The 19,471-nt window shown below is 42.4% G+C and overlaps 1 protein-coding gene across 4 annotated transcripts in view; it reads left to right on the forward strand.

Annotated features, from left to right (window-relative positions):
* LOC121655182 (ras and Rab interactor 2-like) overlaps window positions 1-19,471 on the forward strand; it is a 68,859-nt gene that overhangs the window by 31,658 nt on the left and 17,730 nt on the right. For all 4 annotated transcript variants that reach the window (XM_042009652.1, XM_042009653.1, XM_042009654.1 and 1 more), the window contains one exon: window positions 7,685-9,244. In XM_042009652.1, coding sequence (XP_041865586.1) covers window positions 7,685-9,244 — 1,560 coding nt within the window. The remainder of the gene's footprint in view (window positions 1-7,684; window positions 9,245-19,471) is intronic.

Below are 19,471 nucleotides of genomic sequence, written 5' to 3' on the forward strand. Positions count from 1 at the left end.
ACCCTGGAACTACTTTTTACACCGTGCCGAACATCACCCTGGAGCTACTTTTTACACTGTGCCGAACACCACCCTGGTACTACGTTTTATACCGTGCCGAACATCACCCTGGAACTACTTTTTACACCGTGCTGAACATCACCCTAGAAGTACTTTTTACACCGTGCTGAACGTCACCCTGGAACTACTTTTTACACCGTGCTGAACGTCACCCTGGAACTACTTTTTACACCATGCCGAACATCACCCTGGAACTACTTTTTCCACCGTGCTGAACATCACCCTGGAACTACTTTTTACACCACCCTGGAACTACTTTTTACACCATGCTGAACACCACCCTGGAGCTACTTTTTACACCATGCCGAACACCACCCTGGAACTACTTTTTACACCGTGCCGAACATCACCCTGGAACTACTTTTTACACCGTGCCGACCATCACCCTGGAACTACTTTTTACACCACCCTGGAACTACTTTTTACACCATGCTGAACATCACCCTGGAACTATTTTTTACACCACCCTGGAACTACTTTTTACACCATGCTGAACATCACCCTGGAACTACTTTTTACACCGTGCTGAACATCACCCTGGAACTACTTTTTACACCACCCTGGAACTACTTTTTACACCATGTTGAACATCACCCTGGAACTACTTTTTCCACCGTGCTGAAAGTCACCCTGGAACTACTTTTTACACCATGTTGAACATCACCCTGGAACTACTTTTTACACCGTGCTGAACATCACCCTGGAACTACTTTTTCCAGATGTGTTGCTGCCATCACATTCAAATTCATGAATCAATGCTTTCTGTTCTATTTGTATTTTATACATCATCCCAACGTCTTCCGAATTGAGGTTTTATTCTTGAGGTTTTATTCTTTGGTAAAAAGTTGTTTAAATAGAAATAGAGGGGCCTCATTTATAAAGACATGATCATCGATATTCACCAGGTGGCTAGGGAGTTTTAGGAAGTAAAGACATGTAAAGAAATTGAGACAACCCTAAAAAAGCATTATATCTATATATATCTATATATAGATATATATAGATATATAGATATATGTATATATGAATAAATGATATATTTATTGATATTTTCATAGACTATTTATTTACCACATCAATAAACAGCAGGCAGCACAGAATATTTCCTTGATCATGGAAACCTTTAAAGAACTGAAGGAGACAGACAGAGAAAGATGAAAAGATCCAATGGTTACAGTACCGGTATCTTTACTCTAGAAAAATGGTTAAATCATGTGTTCTATACACTACTTACTTAGGAGAAAGACTTCTAAAAATGCATCCTATAAGAGATGGCTGGAAGAAAACAGCTGTTCCCCCCTCCCTCCACAGTTAATCACTTCACTTACTGCCCATTTGTTTTTAAAATCACATACTCAACCAAAGCTTTTGACGTTGCACCTCACACATATGGTAACTGTTGACTTTACCTTCACATGTGATCTGTATTGATGAATATACCTTATATATTCATCTATATATCTGTCTGACACGTCAAGTCTGCTATTGAGCCATGGATTTGATTTGGGTGTGTTGGAGCAGGAAAACATGGAAAGTCTACAAGACGGTGGGCCTAGAGGACCAGAGTCGGGGATTCCTGCAGTATCAGATATGTTCACACTGCGTTTGCAAGGGGTTCCACTTCCACACTGCCTCTCATTATAAACTCACAGCTGGTGTCATGTCTCAGGTCCATTAGTGTTGTTGAAAAAGTTCTGCAGCTAACAGGCAGCTACGTGCTAAACAACATGACTCAGTAAAACATGTTGATCTTTACTGTTATTAGCTTCAAAGGAGGATTCGTTTCATGATGCCACCGTTTATTGTTTTAAACTGTACAAAAATATAAGATGTTTGGTATCAAATAAGATAAACTAAGCTAGGGTATATATAAGCTACGTTACAATTGAAGCAACTCTGCAGGTGTTATAAGAACTAGATACAAACACAGATACATGAGTAAATGTCAGAATAACCGTTTACCAACGTCCTGTTGAAGTCTTCATGCTCAAACTTCTCCAGGACCAGCTTCTTGCTCGAGGTCTAACTCCAGATCCAGAAGGTCCGACACCTGTCTGTCTTTGTCTTCCATTCAGCTACAATCAGCTGTTTCACTGCAGAGGCACTAAGGTGGGTCAATCACCTCAGCGAAGACCCACCTCCAGGAAGATGGAGTGGAGTGATGGGCGGAGCCAGCAGCAGCCCCCCACTCTCCAGCTCCGCCCACTTAGAGCTTAGTGAGATGCTTTAGCAGGGTGAGAGAGAAGCTGCTGCACTGAAACTAAATGCAGAACTGACCAAAGCAGGGCATTTGAGATATCAGAGAATTGTTTCAGATTAGGAATAAAGTGCATAATATGTCACCTTTAAGAGTTAGCAAGCACAGCGAAAATAAATTTCACTCAAACTTGATTTATATCTGACCCAGGTAGGCTGCAGTTCATCACGTCTTACCTGAACCTCCCCCATCTTGCAGCCGCCGTGGGTCTGTTCTCCCGCCACCCCTTACCTTCATCCACTTGCCGGCCACCTCCCCCATCGTCACCTGCTGCTGCTGCAGAGGAAGCTCCTTCATAGCCACCAGCAGTCACCTGTGTTATGTTAACACCTTTAGCAGCATTTGCTTGAAGGGCTTGTCTCTTTTTGTCTCTATTTTTTCAACGCCTCTTTTCTGTTTCTTTGCTGTTCCATTTTGTTCTCCCATCTCTGTGTGCAATAGATTGATTGACAGCCATGGCCTTAGAGGGAGGATGCATCGGCCCTCGGCTGTTATTAGTCCAGTCCACAATCAATAATGGCTAATAGGCCAATCTACCAGCTTTGTAGACCAATAGGTATCATGACTGATATCATTACAAATACTAGTAGAATTAGTAAAAAATAAAAAAAAGGCCTGGTCCAAAATGATCTGTACCGATGGCCAGTCTGTACCCGATCTGTCCTCACCAGCCTTGGCACCGCTACGCTGAGCCTAGACTGACTTTTAACCCACCTCGGCTCTCTTAAATTCAACATCTGTTTGTTTTCCCACTCATGATACTCTATGATCCATCCAAGCAAAAAAAACTAAAAGCAGTCGGAACAGAAGTACAACAGTAGAAGCAACGAATGTGCAGAGTAACAGGGAGACGAGGAAAAAGCTGGTCTCTTAGTCAAAGTGTTTGAGGGGGAGGGAAAGAGGTGGGAGAGTTCGCTCATGTGCCGCCCACACTCATGACTCATAGGAAAGACTGAACAAACCAGCAGAGTTTTAGTTGGTGGAGGGACGAGGGCACAGAGGCTGTTAGATGAGCTGAACGTCTCGGCCATTCAGCTTTGAAATCACAGTGAGTATTGTAAACTGGAGCTGCGCTGTGTCTGGCTCTGGTCTTCCCAGCCGTCCTATTGCTGCGTCTTTGTCTTCATTTTCTCAGTCTCAGCAAAACCTTTCTCATAAAGATGTTTTTTTTCATCTGCTTGGAAAATCTCTTTCAATTTCTTTAACTTTAATTGTGTAATTTGGAACAATAATAATTGACATGATATCTTGAACCACAAAGCAGCTGAAGTTGATATTTTTATGTTTTATTTTTTTTTTGTTTTTTTTTCCCCCTTGAGATTTTACTACATAACTCGCATAACTGCTACTTTTTTGTACTACTTAAGTCGAGGTCCTAGGCAGGCTGAACCTACATTAACTGGTTTGATTTAAATACCACAGATTGGATAGAGAGTATGACAAACATTTTACAGAGAAGCAAAGCAACCACCATCTGTAATTATCTTTGAACATCATTGAAGGCTCACACATCTTAAGATCAGAACAGACTTCGTTTAGTTGTAGATAACAAAGAAAACAACAGTCAGTAAAGTATTCCACCTTTTTAAAAGGTTGTTCGGTGCAGAAGCCGAGAGCGGCTATCCGTCTTTCTTTTAATCGTTATCTTCAATTAATAAGTAAATTTTCTTATTTCAACATTACGGTTACTTGTAATGATGGAATCTTTTATTCCGTTCTCTCATTACCTTTATCATCTTGAGAAAACAAGATGGTTGTTTTCTCGAGATGACGAGAGGATTAAGATGGGCTCAGAAGTAAATGATTACTGTGCTACACCTGATTTCATGGCAGGTTGGGAGGAGCTACAGTCATGATGGTAAAACCTACAACGTCGCAATTTCAGCCTTTGTCAGACTTGATAGAAGTAAAATCTAATGTACTGATAAGTGATGGATGTTCCTCCATCTGACATCAGCTTGCCTCCGTTGCTGGCTGGACGGTACTGAAGCATCCCAGTACAGAACAGCTTTGTACTGGGATGCCCCTCAGAGCTGTCATCTGGGTTGAAGGACAGTCCCTCTCCCCATCACCCCACACTCCTCCCAAGCATGGACAGCCCTTCATAGCTCCTCCAGGAACAGACTGCTGCATCCACAGCATGAAGGAGCTATTAGAGGTCCTTGATTCCGACAGCAGACTGGAAACCAGCACTGCTCCCAGTAGACCACAAACATACTTAATAAAATCCAGTATAATATATTAGATCTGACTAATGAATGAAATGGAAACCTAATGGATTAAATTAATAACAATTATGAACACTTATTTCATTTAACCAGGAACAACCTCTTTGAGATTAAGAATCTCCTTTAGAGTGTCCTGGCCAAGACAGAAACCCAAGTTACAAGTCAATCAAAACCACTAATAAAATCACAAACATACATCAACACTTCAAGTCAAAACATTTACAACCTAAAGACTCATCGTTTATTGCTCTTAACTTACTTTTAAAAAGGTGTAAGGAGACCGGTTCCCCCAGACACAGCTTATCCTGCAGCAGATTCCAAGCTGTTGGAGCAGCATGTCTAAAACTTCTTTTTCCCATTTCTAGTCTGACTTTGGGTATAAAAGCAAAAATACATCTGAGTCACAGTAAAAAGATTGAAGCTACTGTTTCTTTTAGGTTGGACAGCATTACATAAGTATGAGGGAAGCAGATTTAATATTGCCTTATAAATAAAGATGTGCCAATGGTTTAGTCTCCGAATACAAAGCTGCTGGATGTCGTGTCTCCATCTTCCAGCTGCTAACAGCCACCATGAAGAACACATTTCATGTACAAGATAATTACATAAAACATTAAAAGCATTACAGCCGAACAGGAAACAACGCGCTGTGATGCGCTATCAGCATTAACTATTAGCTGAATCTGGGCTGTAAAAATGAATTGGGGACTACTTCTTGCTTAAACATATAGACTGGTTCAATCTTAGCTTACACACGAACGCAACGCGACGACAAGGCAACGCTTCTTCTACTCAAACATCGAGAGTCTTCTCCTCTGTAGCAGTAGCACATTACAGTCCCAACAAATGTAAAACTTCTGTTCACCCAAATCAAAAATGAATCTTAGTTCATAGTAACGAGCTGTCAGTCACGTTTTATCCTCAGTAACAGTGTTGTAGTCAGATTAGCTGCTAATGACAAGAGTAATGCTGTTTATTTTAAGGCCTTTACTTCCATCACTCTTTGTGACTCTTAATGTAAATAATCCATTAATCTGATGAATGATCCTGTTATCACAAGTAAACCATGAGGCACAATTGTCCTTGGCTTCCGTAGTTGCCTTTATAAATGCCTTTATTTTCCTCGCCAGGTACAGACTATCTGCTTGTTTATATCTAAAGCGCTACCTGTAATAACTCCAGTTATCAACACTTGGCCATGAATTTTGCAACATTGCATGATATTACTGCAGTCTAAATAGTTTATTTCATCTTAAAACCTTAATTCCAGACACTGTATAAAATGTAAATTAAAACTGAATGCAACTATTTCCAAATCTCATCAACCCATATTTTATTCTCGATAGAACATAAACAACATGTTGAAACTTAAACATTTGACCTTTTCATGGAAAATATGAGCTGATTGTGAAACTGATGGCAGCAACAAGTCTGTAAAAAGTTGGAGCAATAACTAGGACTAGTGTCAAAAAAATCAATTATCAGATACTAATTGATACAAAAGTTTAGTATCTGGTTAGATATTAGCATGTGTATTAATACCTAGATGCAACTTTGGTGTGCTGGGTCAAAGAAAGGACCAGCGTCAACCCATTTTAAACAGGCACTAGCAGTGGGCAGCCCCTCCACCTACACAGCTCCCTGATTGATCCATCGGTTACAGTGACACCAACTTAGCGAAATTGTCACTACATTTAGCGAGACTAGCGACAAATCTCGCGACAAATCTCGCGACAAATCTCACAATGTTTTCTGTTGTTACAGGAGACTTTTGGAGAGTGATCATAATAAAGTTACATGTCATTTATTCTTCTCAATGAGCAGCAGGTTCTGCCTCCTCTGTCCAAAAGCTTAAAAAAGCTTGTCCTCGCGCAGCAGCAGTCCCAGCTCCCTGCTGCAGTCAGAACAGGAGATGATCACCTCTGCTCTATGATCAGACTCAAAATGAAACCCAGGCTGATCCCACCCTGGCTTGCAGATATCAGTGCCTATTAATGTACACAAACACATGTAGAGTTTGTCTTTTTAAATGTTTTTAATTAATGTGGTTTAAAAAAATACTAGGTCATCTTAACTAGTTTGTTCTATTTACCTGGTCTGTTTTCAAGTATCTTTTAAAAAGGACACTTTTAACTACACTAACTAGTAGATAAAGTTTTCTTAGTTTTGTATTTTTTACACTGCAGTGAGCAAACAGTCTGAGAAGTCCCAATGTTGACCTGATAAGAGTAAATAATGTTACATTTCACAATATCTCCCAAATTAGACATACAGTGATAACAAACATTACCTGTTGTGTCATGTTGGACAGTAACATAGATACGACTGTTCACCCACATTTACCGTGCTGGTGTTGTTGGGAATTAAATCCAGTGTTTCCTCGGCCTTGACGGCATTTCATTTCTCCTCTGCTCTCTGATTGGCCGGTGTTCCTCCCCGACATGAACACACTGCTATCAGCAGTCAAACGGTTTAACCCTCAGTGTTGCACAGACAGCAGCTTTCTTCATGAAGTCCATGATGTTTACATTCAGTTTTTACCTCAACATGTGCAAGTCCTTCCAGATTTCCATAACATTGTTAAGAAAATAGGCAGATTCTGATCTGTTCTACTTACACACGCACCGAAATGCCACTTCAGCAGGGGTGGAGGGTCTACGTCTGGTGTTTGCCTGGATTAGTCTATAAAATGGGTTTTCAGGGAGGCAGAGCTTCTTAGATGTCAGGATGGACAGATGTGCACCAATCTGAGAAAAGATGAGTAAGAAAGGATGGAACAGTTTCAGAAAGATGTTACTCCGTGTAAAATGGTGAAGACTGAAGGTCCTAGCTTCTACGGTGTATAATGTCATCAAAAGATTTGCAGTTTGTCTTTATTTACATTTCACACAGTGTCTGGTGTTTGTGAGATTTGTTGTTATTATATATATATATATATATACATATATATACTTGTGCATCAGTCTCATTATTAGAGGTGTACTTGTAGTCTGTAATTTGGCCATTCCAATGCTCTTAAGTCCACATAGGGATACTAAATATGGCTCATGGTCTTGAAGAAAATTCAGCACGAGTTGTTTTCCTCTGAAATCCAACCCACCTTTCATGGGTCTAACACTCTCTTCTCACTGTCCCGCAGGCTTCTGGAAGTCTCAGCTGTGCAGCACGTCAAAAGGCTCAGTGTCATCACGGACAGCAGCCCCCAACAGACCACCCTTACCTACCCAGAGACAATGCTCCTCCCCACCTTCCCCAGTATACCCTCTTTTACGAACTCGCACCCCATCTGAGCTTGAGTGTTGCCAGTCTAATGGAGCTTTGTACTTTATCAACCCCCTTTTTATAAAGGTTCACCAGTCTGATGGTGGTGACCAAAACAGCACTTTCAACACCAGAGACACAGCAAAGCAGTGTCCGAGGGAAGACTTCAGCAAGACAGAAACCACCAAAACAGAAGGTCAACATTCATGTTCTGGTGGTCCTCAGGTCAGTTGTTCAGATCGCAGTGAGAGGAGCCAGCCAGTCGAAAGAAACCTGCAAAGCCTTGGTAGAAAAATAAACCTGAACCGGCAAACCAGAACCAGCCGGACACCAAGCATTGCAGACAGCGTGTCTCCATTGCTACCTTCTTGTCCACGTCCGGCTCACTCTGCTACTTCTGTTCAACAAAAAAGTATGCCAGAAAAGATCTCCTGGAACAATGTCCCTGAGGAGAAAGTGGAGGGGAGGGAAAGCAAGAGGAGAAGCAAACACCAATCCCACCTGGGTTTTTCTATTAGTGTCAGCCCCTTGTCCTTCCCCCTCAAGAGCATCAGTTCCCCCATATCCATCCCTCAAAGATCTCAACCCCTGTCTCTGCCATCTCTGTCCTCCTCGCCATGTCAGCTGAAAGCCTCTTCCAGCCACGAGGACCAAACTGTTGAGAATGCTCTTGAGAGTCTGGTCACTCAACAGAAAAACACTGCCAGACCCACCCACCAGGACTCCTGCAGTCCCTCAGACGCTTACCTGATGATGGCAAGCGAGCTTTCAGGTGTGGCACCTGGAGAGGAGGAAGCACTGGAGGGATGCAGCGGGAGTGACCAGCGACTGAGTGACATGAGCTCCTCCACAGATTCCCTCGATTTTTCACAGTTCTCAACCTTCTTCATCCCTCATCTGCATGACCCCAGACTCCCCACTGTGGCAGACTTTGACACACACCTCCCCCTCTCTCTCCCACCATCGCAGCTGCCCTATGGCAGCATGGAGGAAGATGACGACGATGAGGATGACGAAGATGAAGAGGATGCTGACTACGGAGTCAGCCTCGAAAGCGATCAGGATCAGGACCTGACCATGGTGGCACCTGAGCCCCACACAAAGCGGCGCCACACCACTTTGGTCTTCCAGAAAGCCTTGCGAGAAAAAATTCAGAAGATGAGCGGAGTTTTCAACTCGCTGTTGACGCCTGAGAAGAGAGTTGTCCGCAGGGTGCTGGAGCTGTCCCGGGATAAAAACTCCTACTTCGGCTCCCTGGTGCAGGAATACCTGAGCTACATGGGAGAAGGTTCTGGCACACAGGCTTGGCAAGGCTACGACTCTGGACTGGAACTTCTCCAGACTGTCCGCCAGTTTATAACCCAGATGAAGAGCTACCTCCAACAAAGCTCTGAGATGGACCCACCAATTGAGAGCCTCATCCCTGACAACCAGATTGGTGAGTTTGAAAAAGAATTAATTTCACGTTAAGCCCTGTTTTCTCACTTTTGTTTTTCCCTTGCTGTTATTGTAGATAACAATGGTCAGCTTTACATTGTCAGTTGGAGATTTCTCAAATGCAGGACTAGCCTCATTCAGCTGCAAGTTGTTTTTTTTAGCTTAACTTAAGCTTGTAGCTTATTAGTAATAATCTGAAGTGTGTTTTAAAGTAGCTGTGACTGATTTGAGAAGTGTGAATGATTCTATTGTGAGATTAAACTGGAAACACATGTAATGCAGATCCAGCAGTTTCACTTCACTCTTTCGGTAGTGAAGTCAATGGAAAATTAGTTCTCACGTGTTTGCAGACTGATGAGTAATAATATGTTTATTTATATTATCTTTAGAGTTACAGCAAGTTGGATAAACAGGTTTCATGTATGTTGGCACTGGTTAGTAAGCTGGATGATCAGTGGAAGTCAGAACTGATAAATATTCTAATATAGACTGTTTGTCTAAATGCCATTTGTTATAACCCTATTTCCAAAAAGCTTGGATGTCGTGTAAAATGTAAATGAAAACAAAATGCAAACCTATAAACCAACATTTTATTCCCAGCAAAACACGAACAACAAATCAGATGTTGAAACTAGGGCTGCAGCTAATGACTATTCTGATGGTCGATTAGTCACCGACTATTAAAACGACTAGTCGACCAATCGGATTATGTATCTCATGATTATTATAAATGGATCTTATTTCACTTTCAGCTTTGAAATCTTGCATGAGGTTGTGAAGTCCGACGTTCCTCCTCTTTAAATGTTCGAGCATTGCAGACGCACTTCCGTGGTACACAAGGTCCGCTTTACAAACCTCACATGTATTTAATTTATTTTGTAAGTTTAACATGAAGTTATCCCAGACTTTTAACGTTCTCCGCTGCAGTTTTCCTCACTGGTCCGGCACCATATCTTTCCCCTAGCGGACTTTATGGCGCATGTGCAACTCTCAGCAGAGATAAAAAAAAAGAAGACGATGTCTCACTCTGTATTATTTTTTATTTTTTTTGCCGACAATAGTCGACGGCTAAATTCGTTGTCGACTATTTTTATTGTCGACTATTTTCGACAACGTCGACTAATCGTTGCAGCCCTAGTTGAAACTGAGACAAAGATTCCTCCCAATTCTCCGAATCTTCTCATAATATTATACACTACAGGTGTCACCACAATTTTATTGTCCAGGAACATTTTTCTGAAATTGTTCCACAGTTTTAAAGCTAGTTTGTCTCAGATTGATGAACCTCTGTCCATCTTTCCATCTGAGAGACTCTTTCTCTCTGAAATGCTCCTTTTATACCCAGTCATGTTACGTCTGGTACACACATAACGATTTTTTTAATCTTATGAGATTTTTTATCTGGTGGAGACCTCACACATGAAGATAAAAAAATCAGTTTTGATCATTCTGTGTGTGGTGTGCTCCATTAATCTAATTACAGAACAACACACACATGACAATGCTGTCCAACAACTCATCTACAATCTAGTCCTCCGAGCCAGACAAACGTTGAAACATAGAAGAAGAACCATAGCAACAACCAGCAAAAAACATAGAAGAACCATAGCAACAACCAGCAAAAAACGTAGAAGAAGAACCACAGCAACAACCAGCAAAAAACGTAGAAGAAGAACCATAGCAACAACCAGCAAAAAACGTAGAAGAAGAACCATAGCAACAACCAGCAAAAAACGTAGAAGAACCATAGCAACAACCAGCAAAAAACGTAGAAGAAGAACCATAGCAACAACCAGCAAAAAACGTAGAAGAACCATAGCAACAACAAGCAAAAAACGTAGAAGAAGAACCACAGCAACAACCAGCAAAAAACGTAGAAGAACCATAGCAACAACCCAGCATGGAATATATAATAACAGATATATATCACAGAAAAAGCCAGAACTGAAAAAAATACCAGACTGGAGACGCCGTGAACACGGACTTTATTTACTTCCTTGTTCCCCAGCCAGCTCGCTCTCTGATTGGCTACGTTCTGTTCCATGTCACCATCCATGCAGTCACAATGCACAAGTCGTTCCTCAGAAATCAGCTCTGAAATATTAAACATGTTCAATATTCCTAATTGTCGCTACGACCCGTTTCGGAGCGGATTATCGGGACAAATCGGCTCGTAACCCCAGACCAAATGATGATTGGATGGGGAAATCTCACGATGATCAAGCGTTTGCCGTCCGAGGTCGGGAAGAGACAAAATCGGGCCATAAACAGCCCAAATATCGTTATGTGTATCAGGCTTTACTGACCTGTTACCAGTTAACCTTTAGTTGCCAGTTACCTATCAGCTGCGAAATGCTCCTCCAGGTGTTTCTGGTTTGTACCAGGTACTTATCAGGTACTTTTCCAAACTTTTGTTGCTCCTTTTTACACACGTGTTGCTGCTTCAGATTCACCATCAGCTCAAATTTTCCATGAAAAGGTAAAATGTTCTGAGTTTTAACATCTGATTAGTTGTTTATGGGAATAAAATATGGGCTGATGAGATTTGGAAATCGTTGCATTCTGTTTTTATTTACATTTTACATAGTACGCCAACTTTTTTTGGAATTGGGGTTGAATCTGTCCTTTATTGAATCTCACAATCCCAAGAAAGCGGCCTCAAAGAGGAGTATCGTCACAGGCCACACACACCTGCCGGAAGCAGCCACAGCTCAGCGACTGCATCAGACTTGTGCAGAGTAACATGTAAACAGAGAGCACAAAGAAGGTTTTATTTCTGGGCTGAACGAGACTGCACAGCCAACCTGTTTCTACTGGTCTCAAAGAGTTTAGAAAAGTGCTGTAATCCTCCAGTGAAAAATGAAAACAGTCATTACACTGCATGAAACAGCACCTTAATTATTTAAATAAAACTAAATTTACTAAAGTTCTTCTTGCCTGAGCTAAAAGCTACAGTTCTTTACAGCACTAAAGCTCCGTATTGACCAGTCAAGCCTCCACTCTTTCCACTGTGGACACCACCTTTATAGAAGAAGCTTACGGTATCTTCAAAAGATATTTGATGGATGGTATATATCACCTTTAACCCTTAAAGTCTGATTGGTTCTCATTAGGGCTTATAAGGAAATTACAGACTTATTCACAATCGTTCATCATTATCTTGACCACTTATTCCATAACAGGTTGCAGGTGAGCTGGAGCCTATCCCAGCATTTTTTTTTTTTAATTATATATTTATTCAAGTTTTTTAGCAAAAGTACAAAAGTTACAAACAATAAAATAGAAAAAAAAAATCAACGGAGAACAAAGCCGGGTATGCATTACAATAAAGATGTCCATGTGCATCACAGGTGCAAGCATTTGCAAAGAAAAAAGAAATGAACAAAAAAGGATGAGTGGTACAAATTAAACTTCACCACAGGTTAGTCATCGTCTTGGTGGGCAAGAAAATCCAAGAATGGCTGCCAAATCTCAAAGAATTCTTTCAGCTTATTTAATAAACCATATCTGAGTCTCCCCAAGTGCAAGACACCAGTCAGTTCGATCAGCCAGTCCTTAAAGGTGGGAGCAGTGTCTGATTTCCACAGCTTTAAAATCAGTTTTTTCGCAATTATCGTTCCAAACATCAGAGTGTTCTGTATGGAAAAGCTTCGATTCCTTAAAGACAGAGAGAATCCAAGCAGTGTAACTGGAGAAAAGTAGCAAACTTTCCATCGATATACAAATCTTTAATTGTGATGATGCCTTTTTGCCTCCAGGTATCAAAAGCAGAGTCCGAAAGAGATGGGGGGAAGGCATGGTTAAGGTGAACTGGGGCAAATACAATGGTGTTTGGGAGGTTACAGTTCTTCCGGATTTGCTGCCAGATTTTCAGACTATTTAGGATTATTCCGTTATTCAAATTAGAATTCCCGGGAAGGCCGGGAGGAGAGAAAAGGAGAGCTGGAAGCGAGCTCTTAAAAACACTTTTCTTTTCAATGGCAACCCAAGCAGGGGTATCTCTTGAAACCTTAAGGGTATAGCCGTCTTGCCAGTAGGTCAGGACCCTTAGATTCGCGGCCCAGTAATAATGTAGAAAATGTGGCAAGCCTAATCCACCCCTATCCCTGGATTTATGTAAATGGGCTTTTGATATTCTATGAGCTTTGAAGTTCCAAATAAAAGGAAAAATTATTGAGTCTAAAGATTTAAAAAAGGACTTTGTTAGGAAAATGGGGAGATTTTGGAACAAGTAAAGGAATCTCGGGAGAGTAACCATCTTAATGGCGTTTACACGGCCTATCATAGAGATGGGGAGAATACGCCATTTATCTATATCCTCTTTAAGCCTTTCTAGGGCAGCATGAAAGTTCAACTGGAAGATTAATTTAGGATTCTTTGGTAGAGTAACTCCTAGATACTTCAATTTATCCGTAATTTTGAATGGGAGATTATGTAAAAAATTAACATCTAGGTCCCCACTTAAAGGCATAAATTCACTTTTCTGCCAAGTAATTGTATAACCAGAAACTTCGCCAAAAGATTTAATTAGATCCAGTAAAATAGGGACGGATTGTTCAGGTTGAAAAATAAAAATGACCACGTCATCTGCGTACAGCGAAAGATGATGATCCATATTCCCTAGATGTACTGGTTTAAAGGTAGGATGTTGCCTGACACTAATAGCGAAGGGTTCGATCGCAATTGCAAACAGCAAGGGGCTGAGAGGGCAGCCTTGGCGTGTCCCTCTGTGTAATGAAGAAGGTGCTGATCTATCCTGATTAGTTAAGATGGAAGAAATGGGGTGAGCGTATAAGATTTTAATTCAAGAGACAAACTTCGAGCTGAATCCAAATTTCTCCAACACGCTCCACATATACTGCCATTCAACCTGATCAAATGCTTTCTCTGCATCTAAACAGAGCACAGCCACTTCCTGGTTTTTTTCATATTTATGATATATTATGTTCATCAATCTTCGCGCATTAAAAAATGAAAATCTACCAGGAATGAATCCAGTTTGGTCCACATGGATAATGGAAACAATATGTTTATTTAACCTGTTTGCAAGCAATTTGGTGAAAATCTTTACATCTGTATTCAGCAGTGCAATGGGACGAAAGGATGAGGGGTCAGTAGGGTCTCTACCCTCCTTTAAAATCAATGAAATATTGGCCTCATATAGTGAGTCTGGGAACTTCTGAGCTTCAAATGAATGGTTAAACATTCTAAGCAAAAGAGGGGCGAGCTGTTCTGGGTATTTTTTATACAGTTCTATGCCATAGCCATCAGGGCCGGCACATTTGCCATTGGGAAACGACCTAATAGCATCCAAAACCTCCTGCATAGTGATAACAGCATCAAGTGCCTCCCTTGCTGCGTTATTCAGTTCGGGAAGCTCAAGGTGAGCCAGCCAGTCAGAGATATTTCCCTTGGCTTTTGATGAATATAATTGTTGGTAATATTGTGTAATATTCTCCGTGGAACCGTGGACCAGCTCTACACCCTCTTTGGGGTCTTTGAGGGGGCATGGGAGTTTGCCCAACCAATCTACATGTGTTTTGTGGATTTGGAGAAGGCATTTGACCGTGTTCCCCGGGGACTCCTGTGGGGGGTACTCCGGGAGTATGGAGTGCTGGACTCGCTTGTAAGAGCTGTCCGGTCCCTGTACGACCGGTGTCAGAGCTTGGTCCGCATTGCCGGCAGTAAATCAGAATCGTTTCCAGTGCGGGTTGGACTCCGCCAAGGCTGTCCTTTGTCACCGATTCTGTTCATAACTTTTATGGACAGAATTTCTAGGCGCAGCCGAGGTGTGGAAGGGATCCGGTTCGGTGGCCTCAGGATTGGGTCTCTGCTCTTTGCGGATGACGTGGTTCTGTTGGCTTCATCGGGACGTGATCTTCAGCTCGCACTGGAGCGATTCGCAGCCGAGTGTGAAGCGGCTGGGATGAGAATCAGCACCTCCAAATCCGAGACCATGGTCCTCAGCCGGAAAAGGGTGGAGTGCTCTCTCCGGGTCTGCAATAAGGTCCTGCCCCAAGTGGAGGAGTTTACATATCTCGGGGTCTTGTTCACGAGTGAGGGAAGGATGGAGCGAGAGATCGACAGGCGGATCGGTGCGGCGTCCGCAGTGGTGCGGGCTCTGCATCGGTCTGTCGTGGTGAAGAGAGAGCTGAGCCAAAAGGCAAAGCTCTCGATTTACCGGTCGATCTACGTTCCTACCCTCACCTATGGTCATGAGCTGTGGGTAATGACCGAAAGAACGAGATCTCGAATACAAGCGGCCGAAATGAGTTTCCTCCGCAGGGTGGCCGGGCTCTCCCTTAGAGATAGGGTGAGAAGCTCGGTGATCCGGGAGGGGCTCAGAGTAGAGCCGCTTCTCCTCCACATCGAGAGGAGCCAGATGAGGTGGCTCGGGCATCTGGTTAGGATGCCTCCTGGACGCCTCCCTGGTGAGGTGTTCCGGGCACGTCCCACCGGAAGGAGGCCCCGGGGCAGACCCAGGACACGCTGGACAGACTACATCTCTCGGCTGGCCTGGGAACGCCTCGGGATCCCTTCGGATGAGCTGGTGAATGTGGCCGGGGAGAGGGAAGTCTGGGTTTCCCTGCTTAGGCAGCTGCCCCCGCGACCCGACTCCAGATAAGTGGAAGAGAATGGATGGATAATATTCTCTAAAGCGTTCATTGATACCCTTAGGATCAGTGATCAGCTCTCCAGTTTTGGATTTGATTTGATGTATAGCTCTATTGGCTTGTAAGCCTCTTAACTGTCCGGCCAGCAGCTTCTGGGGTTTGTCCCCTAATTCAAAATTTCTCTGTCTCAATCTGAACAACATATTACTTACTTGGGCGGATAAAATGCTATTATATTCATATTTCAGCTTGAGGATATTTTGCAATGTCAAAGGATCGGGGGTTGATTTATAGATGGTTTCTAGTTGTGTCAGCTCTCCTTCAATCTCTAGCAACCGTTTTTGTTTTCCTCTCTTCATTGACGTTTCAAAAGAGATTATATGTCCCCTAATTACGGCCTTAAAAGACTCCCACAATATGGAGTCAGATACTTCTGCGTTGTCGTTGGTTTCCATAAACTCTGAGATTTTAGAAGAGAGAAACTGGCTAAACGACGTGTCAGAGAGCAGGGAGGGATGAAATCGCCAATTATATGATTGCCGTTTATGATTTAAGTTAAGAACTAATGAAACGGGAGCGTGATCAGAAATTAAAATATTGTGATATTTGGAGGAGACCATGTTTGATAACAAGTTGGAATCAAGTAAGAAGTAATCAATTCTAGAAAAGGATTTATGTCTCTGTGAGAAGAATGAATAGTCTCTAGCTGTGGGGTACTGAAGTCTCCATGCATCTACCAAATTCATGGAGTCGATCAAATTATGTAAAGCTTTAAAGGCCGCTAGAGGGGGCTGACTCGTCTGGGCCGACCTGTCCAAAAAATTATCAAGCACACAGTTGAAATCACCGCCCACTATCAGATGTGTGTCAGGAGTACTTGGAAGTAATTTAGCTAGGTTGTTGAAAAATTCAGGGTCATCAAAGTTTGGACCATATACATTCAGAAGTGTAACATGAAATGAATATATATGACCTGTTACCAGGATATATCTACCATGGGATCGCAGACAGTGGAAACATGCCTAAATGGAATAGTTTTGCGAATCAAAATTGCCACACCTCGGGCTTTGCTAGAGAAGGTGGATTGAAATATCTGATTAACCCAGCTGCATTTCAACAATTTTGCAGAGGAGGGCCTAATGTGCGTTTCCTGTAGAAATAAAACATCAGCTCCTAAGGATTTCAAATGGGAGAAAACTAGCTCGTTTAAGAACATGGCCCAGTCCTCAAACATTCCAGCTGGCGAATGTAATACCACCATCTTCGTGAAGACGTACTAGGATGCATCCATAATAACAAAAATGACACATTGCACTAAAAACTCCCCGGCAAAAGGAACAAAAACAAATGTAACACATAATAAACAGAACATCAAAAGTACCCCCCTCCCTCCCCAGTCCCACTTTCCAAAACAAAGTGGGAACAAAATCCCCATGAACTCACCTAGAGGCAGCCGGACCATAGGGAATACAAACCTAAGTTAACGCAAGTCCACCGGAGCCCACTCTCCAATATTCTAAAATGAGGAGATTCGGTCATGAAAGTGTCCACACAAATACAGTAAGAGTTCCATGAGGGATAAGAATTGTCCACCAGTCAAGAAGTTATGTTCAAGGTAGGGTGTCCGCAAAGGCCAGTGCTGCTTGTGGCGAGGAAAATACCTCCTGAGAATCATTCAGAGACACCCGGAGCCGAGCCGGGTAAATGAAGCCGATCCTCGCTCCAGCCTCCTTAAGCCTCTTCCGGACGTCGTCAAACGCTTGTCTTTGCTTCATAACCTCTGCCGGGAAGTCGGGGTAGATGTGGATTGCTTTGCCTCTGTAGTTTAGTGGGAATTGTTGGCGGGCCAAGTGCAGAATCTTCTCCTTCGTATGGTAGTGATGAATCCGGGCAATCATGATGTGCGGCCGAGCACTCCCATCAGATGGCTGTCTAAAAAATAAAAAGGATGAGAATAAAATAAAATATTAAATAGATTAACAGGCTGCGGGAAAGCTGGAGTCTACCCCAGCAGGTACACCTGGACAGGTCACCAGTCCATCACAGGGCCAACACAGGACGAGACAAACACCATTCACACACACTCCCAGAGAGAATGTAGAGTGACCAGTTAACCGGACGTGGCGGTGGGAGGAAGCCGGAGAACCAAGCTGGAAGTCACTTTTCGTTGTAATGTGCGATGCAGTTGGTGATCGCTGTGCTAGGTAATCTTAAAAATCACATTTTTTAAAAAACAGCTTCAACAGCTGCGAGATGAGTACAGAAAATACTCATTTTAAACTTAGTAAAAGTATTAAAAAGTTTACACCACTGTGCCTCTAAGCTCATATTACATATCATATTACTGAGACCAACCTCTCCAGGTGTGTTTGAAGGTGGATGAAGGTGGGTGTGGGGAATCCAGAGTCCCGGATTTCTATACCACAGATGTTCCTGTTTGCTGCTCTTACATTGGTCCCTTTTTATTAGGTTTTTATACCCAGAAGTCACAGCGGTGCTGCGTTTACCCGTGCTCCCGATGTAACGTCACACACACGTCACGTCAGGAGAAATGGCAGCAGGCAGGAGATCGGATAGAAGAAGATCATAAAAATAATATGATTATTCATGAGTCTCAAATTGTGAGTCGAGTTGAATCTCAAGTCTTGAGCTTGAATCCAAGTTGAGTCTTAAGTCAGTGCAAATGCGACTTAAAGCTCGAGTCTTTATCTCTGACATCAGCAAGTCAAAATGAAGCTTTTGAGCTGAAGAGTCCAAGTCTGGAATTAAATTTTATATGACCTGAAACAAGCTGGTCATGCTGAAAAATCCTCCACTGTGGCTGAATTTAAACAGTTCTGCTAAGAAGGTTCAGTCAAATTTCCTCCACAGCGATGTGAACGGCTCACAGCCAGTTATCACAAATGCTTTTTACATCGACCCAGGTTGGTCTGGACAGCTTTTTCCCATTTAGAAATTAAATCAACATTTAAAAACTGCTTTTTGTATTTATTAAGGTTATCTTTGTCTGATATGGACAAAGGTCCTGACAGAGAAGTATCAAATAAAAGAGCAGATTAGTCATTAGGTTGAAGACCTGATAAGAAGAATCAAAGTCTGTCCGGTCATGCAGTCTCACACGCCAACACCGCTCATTTATTTATTTATTTAATCCCAGCCCTCCAATCAGAGGGAGTGTATCAGAGTCAAGCCCCCAGAGCACTCAGCCTCACACTGGTCTGTTTGTTCATTTTCTCCTTTTCCTCCTCTGGTTCTCGCTCTCCACCAGTCTCTATGTGGGAACTAATGCTCAGAAAAATGTCCTTCCCACAACATTGAACTATTTGATTAAGAACAACTATACAGAATAAGTGCTAACTCGTCCATGTCTTCAAAGACTCTTGTTCACCAACTACGAAAGACTTCAACAAGAGCACAAGGTGGCAGCGGGACTGTTGTTTACTGTAAGTTTTATCCAGGAAAGAGTACGGCCACACCTTAGAATCCAGACACTCTGCACTCCTGTTGGAACATGAAAACAGTAAGAAGATAGGGGGAATAACCTGAAGCAGAAAGTAAGCAATCTGGGTATCGGAGTTTCAAAGAGAACTCTGTCTGCCTCCACTGGACTATTT

The sequence above is a fragment of the Melanotaenia boesemani genome, chromosome 16 (genome assembly GCF_017639745.1).
Source record: "Melanotaenia boesemani isolate fMelBoe1 chromosome 16, fMelBoe1.pri, whole genome shotgun sequence".
Classification (NCBI taxonomy): Eukaryota; Metazoa; Chordata; class Actinopteri; order Atheriniformes; family Melanotaeniidae; genus Melanotaenia; species Melanotaenia boesemani.